The sequence below is a fragment of the Pan troglodytes genome, chromosome 1, assembly GCF_028858775.2.
Source record: "Pan troglodytes isolate AG18354 chromosome 1, NHGRI_mPanTro3-v2.0_pri, whole genome shotgun sequence".
Taxonomy (NCBI): domain Eukaryota; kingdom Metazoa; phylum Chordata; class Mammalia; order Primates; family Hominidae; genus Pan; species Pan troglodytes.
The window spans coordinates 137,171,830-137,187,854 of NC_072398.2; the positions used below are offsets into that span (position 1 = coordinate 137,171,830).

The window sequence follows — 16,025 nt, forward strand, 5'->3', positions numbered from 1 at the left end:
CTCTTCCCCTCCTTGCTCTAACCCTGTCTCAGTTCTCAGTCCGGTTTCTTCGTATCTTGCAGATTTATCCAGGCACCTCCAGCCCAGCAGTGGACAGGCTGTGTGTCGGAGTTCGCCCTGGAGAGGTGGGTGCTCTGCAGACCACGTGTGAAAGGCTTCTGAACATCAGCTCTTGTGCCTGCCTCTCCTCCCCATAAGGCAGAGCTATTCAATAGGAACACAATGCCATAATGCAAGTCACATATGTAATTTTAAATCTTCCACTAGCCACATGAGAAAAGTAAAAAGAAAATAGGTAAAATTAATTTCATTAGTATTTTTTATTTTACTCAATATAACCAAAATATTATTTCAAAATGTAATTAATAGAAAACCTTATTAATGAAATATTTGACAATTTCTCGTTGTTTTTAAGTCTTTGAATCTTTACACTCAGGGCCCGTGTCAATTGGGACTTAGATGTGTTTCAAGTGCTCAGTAGCCACACATGGCTTGTGGCCTCTGATGGCAGCCCAGGTCTAAAATTCCTCCCCCAGCTCACACACTTACCCTGGGGCCTGACATTTTAGACCTTCTTGGTCTCTAGGGCCAGGCTAGCTCTGTGTTTTCTCCTAGTGCTTTGGCCTCCTGGGAGTGAATGGTGCCGGCAAAACAACCACATTCAAGATGCTCACTGGGGACACCACAGTGACCTCAGGGGATGCCACCGTAGCAGGCAAGAGGTGAGTATCCTGCTCCTCCTGTCTCAGGGAGTCTCTCACAGGTCCTGTGAGAAGAATAGGAAGGGTGATCATCAGACCCTATAGTAGGGTGGCTCTGAGGCCCTGAAAGATCTGTACAGAGAAGGAGGCCTCCCAGAGAGCATGGCCCAAAAAGCCCAACACATAGACCCAATGGAAAAGTGAACTGAATTGTGATAGTTAAGAGATTCCTCTGTTGGGATGGATTCTTGGAAAGACCTGGGAAGCACTAAGTGTGTGGTTCTTAATCTCTTAGAGGTCATGGAACCTTTTAAGCATCTGATGAATATTTGTAGCCTATTCCTGTAAAAATGCACCATTGCTTCCCATTACCTCCCTCCACACATTTTTGCAAAACGTTTCAGGGAGTTTACTGAGCCCTAGGTCACATTTATGATCCTGCAGGAGCTCTTGAATCCCAGGTTAAGAACCCCTGTGATGAATGAAGAATCCTTCCTCTGGGTTGAGTTTCTAGATAGGGGCTCATGCATGGGCCTTTGGGGTAGCCTAACCTGCATTGGCTATTTGTAGGCTGATATTTGGCTTTGCCAGACCAAGGAGCATAGAGGGAAAACTGGCGTGTGCCCTTGGATTCTGGAGGGTGACTGCTGCTCTCTGTAATAAAATGTGTTTAAACAGACTGGTCCCCTACGGGCAGGACAGAGAGGATGAGCTCTCACTTGTCTGCCTCTTTCCTGGCTGCAGGAAAAGCTTGAACAGTAAAACTTCAGCACACACAATAGAGGTGCCCAGAGGAAGCCTCTGCCCTGGTTTATAAGTGGAGTTAGGTGCTGCTGACATCTGTCCAGCATCTGCTTGACTGGGGCCTCTTTCTCTCTCCTGAAAGCCATCCTCAGCATGGCCCAATGCCCAGTGGGCAGGACGAGTCCTGAGCACGCTTCACTGGCTCAGTCAGGATGAATTTGATTCTTTGGCCTCCATAGCCAGCCCTACTGGGTTTACAGAAAAGGGACAGGCAGGGGTTAAGCCAGGTCATGGCTGAGTCCATCTCAACAGATCCAGCTTCACCTGCAAGTGACCACGCAGATGACTTCCTCATGGTGACAAAAGGAGTCATGGCAGGGTAGAGATATCATACCATGGCAGGGGAAAGATATCATAGAATTTTCCATGAGCACATTTATGAGACATCAAGTTACAACTGTGTCCAAGTGAGGCACAGTCTGACATCCAGAAGGTAAAACTGAGCTGGACGCTAGAAAGAAACTATAGGCTTAAGACACAGAATTGGGATTATATGGTAGGGTAGCTCCCACTAATTTGGAAACGTACCCTACTTGCTTCCCTGAGTAGTTTTAATTGGCCCAGCCATGCCTTTGGTGGCTTTTGTCATTGTGGGGAACTGTAATGGTCTCTCTGTACCATCCTATATCATCCATCCTTTATTCATAGACCCTAAGCTATAAGAAGAAAAGGATGAGATTAGACTAAATGTCTATGTATAGTTTATTTTCCATCTTGGCAATATATTTTTTAGTGGGGGTGAATATATTAGCCAAAGGGAGTTGGTGGAACCCAACTCACTCTACCCCTGCTCCCTGCAGGCCTCTCACTGTGGGTAGTTATCTGACTGGCTCCTCTTTCATTGCTATCTTTGCCAATAAATACAGATAGAGAAGTTTACTTCCATCGGGACACATCCATCTTTTCTAGTTACTTCCCAAATGTCTGAAAATTATTGATAAATCATGAATCATTTTCTTAAACCTGATCTTCCCTCTGTTTTTAAACTCACATGTGAGGTGATCTGATCCAAAATGAAAGCTGACTTTTGGCGTAACAGGGATTCAATTAATCCTAGACATGGAAACATGGAAGAATCTGACAGGATTCAGTTTCTAACTGAAGGGCCCCTGTTGTGATTCCCAAATATCCCATGCATTTCTGAAGCCAAATAGGAGAAGAGAAGAAGCAGCTTCCTTTTCCCGTTGGCAGAAGCTTCTCCAGCCCTAGCTTTATGGTCATCCCTCCACTCCTTGAAGGATACTTAGTAATTGCTTTTTTTCTTGCAGTATTTTAACCAATATTTCTGAAGTCCATCAAAATATGGGCTACTGTCCTCAGTTTGATGCAATCGATGAGCTGCTCACAGGACGAGAACATCTTTACCTTTATGCCCGGCTTCGAGGTGTACCAGCAGAAGAAATCGAAAAGGTGAAAAATGTTTTGTTGTGGCCATAGGAGTCTGGTTAATTACAAGCCTGTTTCATGAGAGTGCATTCTCTTGGAGATGAGAAACTGAAGGGTGCTATTCATTCATTCATTCCAACAAATGTTTACTATGTGTCTACTGTGTGCCAAGTACTGTTCTAGAAACCAGGAGTATAGCAGAGAACAAGACAGACAAAAAAAAATCCCCACTCTCATATCTAACAAAATGTTGTATGCATTTATCCTCTGACTCAGCAATCACACGTCTAAGAGTTTATCCTGAAGATGCATCTCCCACAGTGCAAAATGAATATGTATAAGGTGATCCATTGCATTTGTAATTGCAAAATGCTGGAAGTTACCTAAATGTTTAGTCATTGTAGATTGGCTGAATAATTTATGGTACAGACACACAATAAAGTCTTATGCAACTATAAAAAAGAAGAAGAAAAGTCTCAGTAAACTGATATGGAGATATTTCCAGTAAATACTGTTAAATGATAAAAAGCAAAGTGGAAAACAGAACATATAGGACGCTACTTTGTATGTAAGAAAGAAGGGAAAACAAGAAAGTAAACGTATGTCTGCTTACCTTTGCAAATAGAACGTAGAAAGGATAAACCAGAAAACAATGAATTTGGTGATCAACAAGAAGAAAATGGGAAGAAAGAAAAATGGGAGGAAACAGTACTTCTGGGGATATATTTTTGTATAGTTTTAATTTTTGGAAGCATGTTAATGTTCCACATATTCAAAAAACATCAGTAAGAATGGGAAGTAGGCAAAACTGAAAACAAAAAGAAAACCTAACACTGACAGCAAACTAAATAAAGTAACCCAATTTTATTTCAAATAAATCTCATAATCTTGCAAAAGGGGGATAGAGCTAACACAAACAACTGCTGAACACAGTGTTTGACTCTATATCCTCATTCTTGGGCAGGGTGGAGTGGGGGAGAAGAACTACAAATAATTTCTGAGTTCTTTTTAGTTTGTTTTTTATAGTGGTATAGGCAAAGTGATTCTGAAAATTTTAGATGTGTTACAGGATTAAATAAATTAATAAATGTCTTGATGTTATTGGGACCCAGAATTCTCACTGTGGAAGAAGGGACTTACAAATATGGAAAAGGCAAAAGCAAGAAAGAACTGTGAGGTCATGGATAGGAACTGGAGATAGCACTGGGAATTCAGGAATATTTATATGCTTGTGTTTGTGGGTGCATGCAGATGTGTTCATGTTTCATGCACATAGGCATGTATATATAGACATATATTTGCATGTGTGTATCTGTCTTCTGAAAGGCTCAAGAAGCAAAAACACCCCAGTAGCCATGAGCACACTTAGCACTCAGACTTTTGTCTTAATAACATTCCCACTAAAAGTAACCCTGATTCCTCCAATAAATGATAAATTCCAGGGCTGGAATGGCATAGGTATAAAATGAACCTGGAATATCTTATGCCAGAAAGTAAGGAAGTGCTTTTAAAAAAAAAATAACGGGCTGGGCATGGTGGCTCACACCTGTAATCACAGCACTTTGGGAGGCCAAGGTAGGAAGATCGCTTGAGCCCAGGAGTTCCAGATTAGCCTGTGCAACATAGGGAGACCCTGTCTCTACAAAAAATTAGCAAACAAATTAGCTGGGCCTGGTGGTGCATGCCTATAGTCCCAGCTACTCAGGTGGCTGAGGCGGGAGGAATGCTTGAGCCCGGGAGGTTGAGGCTGCAGTGAGCTGTGATCAAGCCACTGCTCTCCAGCCTGGGAAACAGAGCAAGACTCTGTCTCTTAAAATAATACTAATATAATTTTAAAGAAATGAAAGTATCTCTGTACAGATTGCTTATTGGTTACAAGGGAGAAACATAATAATTTTACAATGGAGAAATTAGCACCTTAACTGGGTGATCAAAATTAACCATAAGGGGCAGATGGACATCTCATTCCCCGAGATGTGATACCCTGTGAAGGACACGATTTCACTTATGTAGAGTTCAGATTGTAGATATGTAACCTGAATCTTATCATGAGGAAACATCTGACAAGCTCCAAAGAAGGAATATTCCTTAAAAAAAAAAGGAGACTGTATTCTTCAAAAATATAAGAGTCATAAAAGACAAAGAAAGAGCTATGGAAATATCTCTGATCACAGGAGGCTAAACACGCATAATGACTGAATAACAGACAATAGACTACATCTTGTGCAGAAGAGAAAAAAAATGATAGAAGGATATTATTGGACCAACTGACAAAACTGAACTATGAACAGTAGATTAGGTAAATGTATCATAACATTAAGTTTACTGACATTGATAATGTACTGTGGTTATGTAAGAGAAGATCTCTATTCTTAGGAAATGTGCCCTGAAGTATTTAGGAGTGAAGGGCTGTGATGAGTAACTTACCCTCAAATGGGTCACAAAAAATTGTGTGTGTGTGAGAGAGAAGGGTTTATTAGTTAATAATTCTATGAACTATTTTTATTCCTATATGTTTGTGTGAGTTTGAAACTATTTCCAAATAAAAAGTTAAAAATGGAGCTTACATTCTGTGGGAGGGATAGACGATCTATAGCTAAATAGGTAAAATATCCAGTACATTAGAGAGTGAAAAGTCCTCAGGGAAAATTAATGCAGGGAGGAACTGCTGGGGCAGGGTTTGCACTTTGAGGTAGGGTGGCCCAGGGAGAGCCTGCAGAGGAGAGAACCTGAATGAAGAACTAGAGGTGAGAGAAGGAGCCACGTGCACACCTAGAGAGGAACATTCCAGGCACGGGGGACTAGTACAGAAGGCAGAAGTATGGTGAGCTTGTCTCCAGTGGCTTCCCTAGATCCCCTCCTGCGCATGTGCACACACACCTGGTGTCTCTGTCATCGTTCCCTCACAGCACTGTCACGATCTGCCAGTATTCTGTTTATTTTGACTGCCACCTCCCCGCAGTCTGAGGACAGCAGCAATGGCTGTGTTCACATTGTTCCCCAGTGCCTGGTTCAGTGCCTGGCGTATGGTCAGTGCTCCATAGGTATGTGTCGGATGCACAAGGCTTTGGGTGTAACCCTCTTGACGGGTGGGATCAACAGGTCTGGGACTCACCATCTTCTCAAACAGAGCCTTCCTCCTCCACTGCTAGCCATGGTCCAGGACGCTGGGCGAGACCCACTGTCTTGCTCTTTGTAAGGCTGAAGTCCATTTCCCAGGGGGCTACACCCAACAGATGCTGAGCAGACTAGGCCACCCTGGGATCCAAGACACAGAGTGAAAGAGCCCCTGTCTGGCGCCTGAAGCACATGCCAGAGGACAGGAGCCAGCAGGAGCCTGTTTCAGCCTAGCTGGGGATTTTATTCTGGAGGCGTGAGATCTGGGAGCCCAAGGCTTTGAACTGGGGGAGGTTTGGGGTGTTTGCTTGTCTTCTCCAAATGGCATTTCTTTCTCTTCCCTAGGTTGCAAACTGGAGTATTAAGAGCCTGGGCCTGACTGTCTACGCCGACTGCCTGGCTGGCACGTACAGTGGGGGCAACAAGCGGAAACTCTCCACAGCCATCGCACTCATTGGCTGCCCACCGCTGGTGCTGCTGGTAACTGCGGGCTTGGGCCGCACCAAGGGCTTAAACCAAGTGCTGGGTCTCTTGGGTTGGGGAAATAGGTTATGGGTCGGCAGATTTAGAAACTGCAGCAGTTTGGCTTTAGTCTGGACTGTTTCCTGTGTTGCTCATTTTGAGCGATCAGCCCAGTGTTTGGTTCACACAGCTCTGGAGAAAAACAAGTCATGGCACAGCCTTGACTTGGGACTGCGCACATCCTGCGTTCCCAGGATGTCTCCTGTGGGGCCATCGGCTCACAGCCGGGAAGTTCAGCCCATTCTGCGGCCTGTTGGTGTCTGGTCCCCATACAGGAGCACTGAGCTGGGTCAAAGGCTCCTGAGCCGAGCCAGGCCAGGCCTGAGGCCATGCCCACGCAGCCCAAGGATCATGAGGGCACAGGACATAGCGGGAACCAAGGAAGTGACCTGAGTGACCTCCCTGCCTTCTGACAAATGTAATTGCAGGATTTTCTTTTTTTGAGGAGAATTCTGTCATTGCCTTAATCCACTTTAATCCCCTCGTGGGCTGAAATGGGCCCAGGATGGACGCCACGCTTCTTTACTCTTGGATCCACCTCCTGCCTTCCGTACCCTACACCAGGGTACCCGTCTTGCTCAAGTGAGGGGAGTGACTGTGTGCGCCTTCTGTCAGCTCATCCTCCACAGGGGAGCCAGCCCAGGGGGAAGCAGTAATCAGAAGGGCCAGCTCCCAGCCTGTGCCCCCAACCTTCTCTCCACGCCCCAGGACGAGCCCACCACAGGGATGGACCCCCAGGCACGCCGCATGCTGTGGAACGTCATCGTGAGCATCATCAGAGAAGGGAGGGCTGTGGTCCTCACATCCCACAGGCAAGAGATTCCCAGGGCTGGGGAAGGTGGGTGGGAATCCTCTCCTGCTCACCTCCTCTCTCCTGCCCCACAGCATGGAAGAATGTGAGGCGCTGTGTACCCGGCTGGCCATCATGGTAAAGGGCGCCTTTCGATGTATGGGTACCATTCAGCATCTCAAGTCCAAGTAAGCAGATGGTTGGGCGTGCCCCTTGTTGCCTTCTGTGGATCCACCTGGATCCTGTGTTCTCCATTGACACTTGGAAGAGTCCTGCTGCTCCGTCATCCCCTGGGGCAGAGGCAGGTGGTGGCTGGGCCTCATTCTCCAGCAGCAGATGGAGAAGGCCATCATGCTGATAAGAAACTCCTCTATATTGGCCTAATTTCCTGTGGTCGAAGACTCGCCCAAGTCTCTGGATGGGGCGTCTGATCAGGATGCATGCAGAGCCTGGCTGGGATGAGGGAGGGCCGCTACCACTGCCTCAATATTCCACCACTTATCCCAACAGATCCGGGACCTGTGGCCTATTTACTAAGAGTCCACTCCAATGTAGGAATGGTTAGGAGACCAACTGACTTGAGGACCCATCTTTGTTTTTAGAATATTGTATGCTTTTGAGTTTGAAAAAAGACCATCTGTTATATGACAAACCAACAATGCCAGTAATCTTGAATAGGATTATCCTTATCCTGTACCCACACATTGTAAACTATTGTAGATAATTCCTTATTATTAAGAGTTTGCATGCCAAAGCTAACAGTTTAAGATTATCAGCATATTGCCATGCTCATTCACATTCTGATATGCTTTATAACCTAGAAAAGAGCAGAGTTACAATTACTCATTTATTTAACAAACACTTATTAAGAGCTCAGAATATAAGTCACTAAGCTGGTTGGTGGGAGGAACAGCACATAACCCACCTTATCTATGCTGAGGTGCATAATCCTCATGCACCCACAGGAGGGTGTTACACAGAAGATGTCATCCTTTCATATGTGTCAGAGCAGATAAATAATTGAGAGAAAGGTCTAATAGATTAGCTGCTTGTGGCAAGTGGACGTTTGACCCATGATTTATTGAGCAACTACAACTTGGACACTGCATAGATATCTATAGAAATAGCAGCATGTCAGGTCACCAGACCTGTGTCAGCAACTTCCTGTGTCCAACTGCTGGAGAAAGGGAAGTTCTCCTATTCCTTTCCCTCTAACTCCTCAATATCTCCATGATAGAGGGGGTGAGAGGGGAGTGTTCCCTGTGTGGAGGGATGGTGAGTTTTCTGGAGCTGAAAGGTAAACAGCCTTTCTCCTCTGCATCTTACTGCAGAGGAGAACAGCCCTAGACTGTGGAGGAAGCTTTGGAGTCAGTTATGACTGACACAGGATACCAGGGCATAGGGTACTGACACCCGCTAGCCGTGCACACACTCTCTGGTGGACCATCCCTCATCCAAGTGAGGGTAACCAGCCATCCTGCTGAAGGAGAAAGAAAGCACCAATGGCCCGAGCCCTAGCAGCTCCATTGTTTCAGGAAGCTTCCTCAGGGAAGTGCTGCCTTCCCGAGCCTTTGCTCCCACCTGGCCCATCAGCCCTTACCACCACTCAGTATGCACTGGTCCACGTGTCTTTATGGGCAGTCTTGGGATCCCCACACTGGGCTAAAACTACCTTTGACGGCCAGGTGCAGTGGCTCACACCTGTAATCCTATCACTTTGGGAAGCTGAGGCAGGTGGATCACTTGAGGTCAGGAGTTCAAGACCAGCCTGGCCAACACGGTGAAACCCTGTCTCTACTAAAAATACAAAAGTTAGATGGGCACGGTGGTATGCACCTGTAATCCCACCTACTCGGGAAACTGAGGCACAAGAATTGCTTGAACTCAGAAGGCAGAGGTTGCAGTGAATCGAGATCACACCACTGCACTCCAGCCTGGGCGAAACAGCAAGACTCTGTCTCAAAAAATAAAATAGGCCGGGCGTGGTGGCTCATGCCTGTAATCCCAGCACTTTGGGAGGCCAAGGCGGGCGGATCACTTGAGGTCAGGAGTTTAAGACCAGCCTGGCCAACATAGTGAAACCCTGTCTCTACTAAAAATACAAAAAAAAAAAAAAAAATTAGCCGAGTGTGGTGGCAGGTGCCTGTAGTTCCAGCCTCTCAGGAAACTGAGGCAGGAGAATTGCTTGAACCCAGGAGGCGGAGGTTGCAGTGAGCCAAGATCACGCCACTGTACTCCAGCCTGGGCAACGGTGAGACTGTCTCAAATAAAATAAAATAAAATAGCATAACATAAAATAAAATAAATAAAATAAATAAAACTACCTTTGACTTCAGCAAGTACGATTATCCCACATTACCATGCAGACATTTGATCTCTAAAAACTGGTATCAAATGATTTCTCCAGGGACTACCATGGTTTTTCTCTCCTAGTTTTCAGTATGTACACAGGTCTATGGTATGGGCCTTTAATCCCCAGTATTTCTTTTTTTGTTGTTCTTGTTTGGGTTTGTTTCTTGTTTTTCGGTTTTTTTGAGACAGGGTCTCACTCTGTCACCCAGGCTGGAGTGCAGTGGCATGATCATGGCTCACTGTAGCCTTGACCTCCTATGCTCAAGTGATCCTCCCGCCTCAGCCTCCCAAGTAGCTGGGACCACAGGCATGTGCCACCATGCCCTGCTAATTTTCGTAGAGACAGGGTCTTTCTTGTTGCCCAGGCTTATCTTACATTCCTGAGCTCAAGTGATCCTCCCACCTCTACCTCCCAAATTGCTGGGATTTCAGGTGTGAGCCACCAAGCTGGGCTTAATCCCCAAAATTTCTGATGAGTCTACTCCTTATTTTGGGATTACCTTAGGCCCAACCACTAACAGAGGCCTGTCCTGCACTGTGTGCATCCCCTAGATTTGGAGACGGCTATATCGTCACAATGAAGATCAAATCCCCGAAGGACGACCTGCTTCCTGACCTGAACCCTGTGGAGCAGTTCTTCCAGGGGAACTTCCCAGGCAGTGTGCAGAGGGAGAGGCACTACAACATGCTCCAGTTCCAGGTCTCCTCCTCCTCCCTGGCGAGGATCTTCCAGCTCCTCCTCTCCCACAAGGACAGCCTGCTCATCGAGGAGTACTCAGTCACACAGACCACACTGGACCAGGCAAGTTGGCCCTGGGGCACCGAGAGCTGAGCAAAGACTGGTCCAGAACACCCAGTGTGGGTTGGAATTGCCATAAGAGGGAGGCATAACATTCCCGATTTTTAACAAACTCTTGCCCTCTGTTTATTGGGGTAAAAGCTGATATATCAGAAATTGTTTTCTAACAATATTTTTTAGTCATCAGGAAACTTCATTGATTCTTTTTTTTACATTTTCCTTCCCTGTGATGCTATGGTGTGTTATTTCATTCTTGCTTGTTTGTGGTGGTGGTTTTTCCTTCAAATCAGCTTTATTGATGTGTAATTAACATACGATGAAACACAGGTTCTTTGGGAGGCCAAGGCAGGAGGATCACTTGAGCCCAGGAGTTTAAGACAGGCCCATGCAACAAAGTGAGACTTTGTCTCTACAGAAAAAAAAAAAAAAAAAAAAAATCAGAAAATTAGCCAGGCGTGGTGGTGCATGCCTGTGGTCCCATCTACATGGGAGGTTGAGGAAGGAAGATTGCTGGAGCCCAGGAGGTCAAGGCTGCAATGAGCTGTGTTCATACCACTGCACTCTAGTCTGGGTGACAGAGCAAGCCCCTGTCTCAAAAAAGCAAAACAAAACAAAAACACCTATTTTAAATGTACAGTTTAGTGAGTTTTGATAAACGTGCATTCCATGTGTGGTTTTTAAAAATGTAATCACATTTTTTATTGCGGTAAAATATAATAACATAAAATTGACCATGTCAACCATGTGTAAGTGCACAGTGCAGTGGTACTAAGTACATTTACATTGTTGTGCAACCGTTACCACCATCCCCGATAGAACTCTTTCATCTTGCTTCAGTGAAAATCTGTGCCCATTAAACACTAACTCACCACTTACTGCCCCCCTCGCCCTTGGCAACTACTGTTCTACTTTCTGTCTCTAAGGCTCTGACTACTATAGATACCTCATATAAGTGGAATCATACAGTGTTTGTCCTTTTGTGTCTGGCTTATTATGCAAGGACTTAGCATAATGTCCTCAAGGTTCATCCGTGTTGTATCATGTGCCAGAATTTCCTTCCTTTTTCAGGCCGAATAATATTCCTTTGTACGTATATGTGCTACATTTTGTTCATCCATCTATTCATTCATTGATTGATAGACATTTGGGTTGTTTCTGGGTTTTGTGTTTTTATATATGTTTGTTTTAAAATAAACATCTTTAGAGACAGTTCAGTAAAGCAGTGGAAACAGAAGTCTCCATTTAACCCCTGAGGATCTGGCTCACCTGCACCTTCTCATCAGCATTAAGCAGAGGGAGGCACGAGCAGGAGCCACCTGCACACTCAATGAGGAGCTGAACAGGGATCAATTACCTTTTTTTTTAGTTATTAGGATGCTGCTAGCTGAGAATCTGCCTTGCCTTGATTACCCCAATGTCTGGTGCCCAAGTCCCTTGAGTCCTCCAGCAGGAACTCCTGTGGCATCACTCAGGAGTCTAGTCTAAGAAGCTAGCTCTGACCAGGGCAGTGGTGGCCAGGCTTCTGTGAGTGGGCCAGCCTCCCCCGGGTAGGACACAAGCCATACCAGCAGGGCTGTATGTGAACTGTGGAAAATAGAGAGCAAAGTGGGTAGGTGGGTGTAGGGTGCTGTTTTCCTGGAAATATCTACCTAATCTCGCTCTTCTCTTACCTCCAGGTGTTTGTAAATTTTGCTAAACAGCAGACTGAAATTCATGACCTCCCTCTGCACCCTCGAGCTGCTGGAGCCAGTCGACAAGGCCAGGTACCCCTGCTGCTTATGCAGTCCACAGCTTGAGGCAGCTCCTCGGCTCAGAGCCCAGCTGGTTCATTGGGCTTGAGTTGCTCCAAGGCTCAGATATGCCTCCTACAGAGAGCCCCACCCATACCATGGTCCCTACCAAGTCCCCACCACATCCTCATCACATCCTTGCTAAGTCCCTGCCACTGTGTGTTCTGTGCTGAAGAACTTTTCATTCAGTAGTTGTAGGGGTTCCTATTGTAATCAGGAAACCATCTGGATAGCATGGGAGAGCATTTTTGAAAAGAACTTTCCCATGTTTTTGCTTACAGCAAAAAAGCTTGGATTTGGGGAATAAGGAGCAGAGAAGGTAATAGAGAATATTAGAATGTTTTGGGTGCTTGACATCTATGTCTGGACATGTGTTTGAGTTTCAAGGGAAGGGACTTAACTGGCACATCATTTCAGTGTCAGACACATTTGGTTAGATCAAGGAATAGCATCTGTTGTAGGAAGAGGGCTCTTTATTCTTTATAAAAATTACAAGAAGATGGAGAAAGAAGCAATAGGAGGTATGTCTCCTGGCTTGTGATAACTCTTGGAATAGGTGCTTGTAGGTTCCTGCCCTGGCACAGTGCCCCATGTAAGGAGCACACCACCCAAGAAGGAGAGAGCTAGAGCAAGTACTGGAGGAGGCACCAGCATCCCAATGCCTTGGCTTAAGCCTGGGATTGTAGAGGGATGAATTAGCCACTTTCTTCTGACTTACCTGGAGAGTAAATCAAATCAAATCAAGAAGCAAGGATATGCAAAAACCTTATTTCCCCATAAAGTTTTTATTCTGCCCAGTTTCTGGATTGCAAGAAAAACCAAATACAGCTAATGATTGAAACACTGCTGTCTAAAGCAGTGCTTGTGATGAATTTTTTCCCTTCCTCTTGACCAGCAGAGACCTAATGGCTACTTGGCAAAACTGACTTTGTCTTCCCACCCCTTACCTGCCAGAGGGCCCAGAAATGCCTAAGTAAAGGCTCCTTTAGTTACAGAAAGTTTGCTTTTACTGAGATCTTCCAGCCACTGATTCCCATTTATAGATCTGGTGATTGCTGTTGACATCAGTTGAAAATTATTTTTAAAAACCACTTGCAGTTGCAAATCCTTTTTATAACTCTGTAACTCAGAATATAGAATTGGGTAGCAAAATTGTTTCCCAGAATTACCAATGGTCTCCCCACCCCTGCCTGGCATGTTCCCTCTTAAAGGACTAATCCCACCACATCACCTCTGGGCCAGGCAGAACATCAGGGGTGCTGATGTTCTATGATCTACAGCAGTTAATTCCAAACTTTTATCCCTTATTGGATGAGATCATTTTTCTATTGTGTTTTTTACATTTTTATTCACAAAGATTAGAAAACCTGCAACACACTTATTGGCATATTTTTCTGATAATTTTCATCCAAAACCTAATTCTGACTTTACAACATACTATCTTTACAAAGGTTTGCAAAAATTCTTTCATATAGCATTGTATATGTCTGTCATGAAATAATAGTAAGTATATTATTGTTTACATTATACCACTTCAAAATAATTTCCTTTAAAGTATTCTTCAAACAAGAAAAAGGCAATTTCTCTCAAGAAGTTTTAGAGAGAATTTACAACTTGCTCCTAAGCAAATGTGAGAACTTCAGGAGGTTCATCTGGCCATTGGCTTTACAACTCCAAATTGTGAGCCAGGACCACACAGATATTTCTCTAGAAATCAGCGTTTGCTTACCAAGAACATTTTTACTCTCCAAAGGACTCCATCCTGGAAAACATGTTTTGGGATAAGGTCTTATGCAATCTTATACTCTGTTATTAAAACCAGTGCGGGTCAAGGTGTTAATAGATTAAGTAGTGACAGATGATCAGACAACTTAGAAACATCCTAAATAGGTTAATAATTATGTGACCATCGCATGTGCATTCCCAAATTAGGAACAACTCAGATCAATTTCTAATCCTTATTCTTACACTGTTCCAGTTCCCCCATATAACTCATATCTTTGTGTTAGTTTCAGAAGTTTCTGAAGTACCCTCAGCCTTGATGGGGATCCTCGCACCACCTCAAATCCTGTTCTCAGCCCTAAGAACTGCGTTAGTCATCCTCTTAAGAGGATGTGTGATTTTAAATCAGATAATGGGATAAACCACATTTCGTCTAGACTGGTCAGGCCTTTGTCCAGTCCCCTCCTCGCCCACACTACCCCAGCCCCACAGCGGGCATTGGTTCAGGAATTCAACCCACACTTTATAACTGGAGACAGTATCTCTCCAGTTAAAAAGGTCACCTTGGTGTCCGCTTCTCAAGGAACATGGACATCTTTATTAATCAAAGCCCAAGCTTTGATCTGGAGCCTAATATCCTGCACTCCAGCTCTCATCTCTCCCCTCCCCCAGTCATACTTTCATGCTTCCCAGGGCCACCCCTACAGGAAGTGGTCAAGGGAATTCTATACCTCAGGGCTGACCTAAATTAGGATTTCTTGGCTTTTAAGATAATGGTAACTTTCTTAAGCTAAAAAAGCCCCAAAAGACCCTGTAAGAGCCCTTGGAAACAGCACCATGGGTGTAGCTTCCCCCCAGGATGTAAGCATGTATGCACACATCTCGTATGTGTGTCTTTGTAACAAATGCCTGGATCTCAGAACCAGGGAGACCTGATTCATAGATTTCGTAGAGAAGGAGAGAAAGATGGCCCATAACCTGGGTGATCTGACAGAATCACAGTGCCCTCAGCTGAGTGCCCTTCAGAAATTGATTGACAACTGTTTAGCTTTTGAAATCTAAAAGTAGTACAGCATCTCAGAAAACCAAGATGACACGAGTCCATGTGATCTCCTTCCACAGGACTGATCTTTCACACCACTCGTTCCTGCAGCCAGAAAGGAACTCTGGGCAGCTGGAGGCGCAGGAGCCTGTGCCCATATGGTCATCCAAATGGACTGGCCAGCGTAAATGACCCCACTGCAGCAGAAAACAAACACACGAGGAGCGTGCAGCGAATTCAGAAAGAGGTCTTTCAGAAGGAAACCGAAACTGACTTGCTCACCTGGAACACCTGATGGTGAAACCAAACAAATACAAAATCCTTCTCCAGACCCCAGAACTAGAAACCCCGGGCCATCCCACTAGCAGCTTTGGCCTCCATATTGCTCTCATTTCAAGCATATCTGCTTTTCTTTATGTTTGTCTGTGCGTCTGCGTTGTGTGTGATTTTCATGGAAAAATAAAATGCAAATGCATTCATCACAAACTATCCTAATTCACAGTCTCCCTGGTGTGCCCCACCTAGTATAGTTTTAGACATTCTTTAGGTGGGTGCATAGCTCCTTGTCAGTCCCATGCACTTCTGTGAGTGTTACTGCCTCAGGACTGCTCATTCTGGCAAGATTCTGCAACACTAGGTTGGAAGTGAATGGACTAGTCTTAATGTTCCATGTCAAGTCTTTGTAGAGTTTGAAGAAAACACCCAACTAGTAATGCCTGTAAACATTATCCATTGTCAGCTGGGTATTACTGACTTTAAGTTTCATGTCTGTTTGCCCAGCTTATTTGAGTGTTTACCTCACAAGTGTAATTAGGACAGGAGACAAAGAGGCATGGACAGGCGAGAGTTGGTCCTTGGTTGGACGTGAGACCCAACAGGACTTTGTAACCATTTGAAGAGGTCAGGACCTCATTCTCATGCTGCTGTGCCTTTTCTGCAGTGCTACCATGTGCATCTTCTGCAGTGGTGTTAGAAGGGAATGAAGGCCGGGCGCAGTAGC

At 45.0% G+C, this 16,025-nt stretch overlaps 1 protein-coding gene across 1 annotated transcript in view; it reads left to right on the forward strand.

The window, feature by feature from the left end:
- ABCA4 (ATP binding cassette subfamily A member 4) overlaps nt 1–15,513 on the forward strand; it is a 128,570-nt gene extending 113,057 nt beyond the window's left edge. Inside the window, exons 42-50 of the mRNA XM_054668016.2 lie at nt 63–125; nt 616–722; nt 2,774–2,915; nt 6,354–6,488; nt 7,239–7,342; nt 7,416–7,508; nt 10,225–10,474; nt 12,148–12,234; nt 15,106–15,513. Of these exons, the coding sequence (XP_054523991.1) occupies nt 63–125; nt 616–722; nt 2,774–2,915; nt 6,354–6,488; nt 7,239–7,342; nt 7,416–7,508; nt 10,225–10,474; nt 12,148–12,234; nt 15,106–15,111 (987 nt within the window). The 3' untranslated portion in view covers nt 15,112–15,513. The remainder of the gene's footprint in view (nt 1–62; nt 126–615; nt 723–2,773; nt 2,916–6,353; nt 6,489–7,238; nt 7,343–7,415; nt 7,509–10,224; nt 10,475–12,147; nt 12,235–15,105) is intronic.
- Nucleotides 15,514–16,025: the final 512 nt, after the last annotated feature.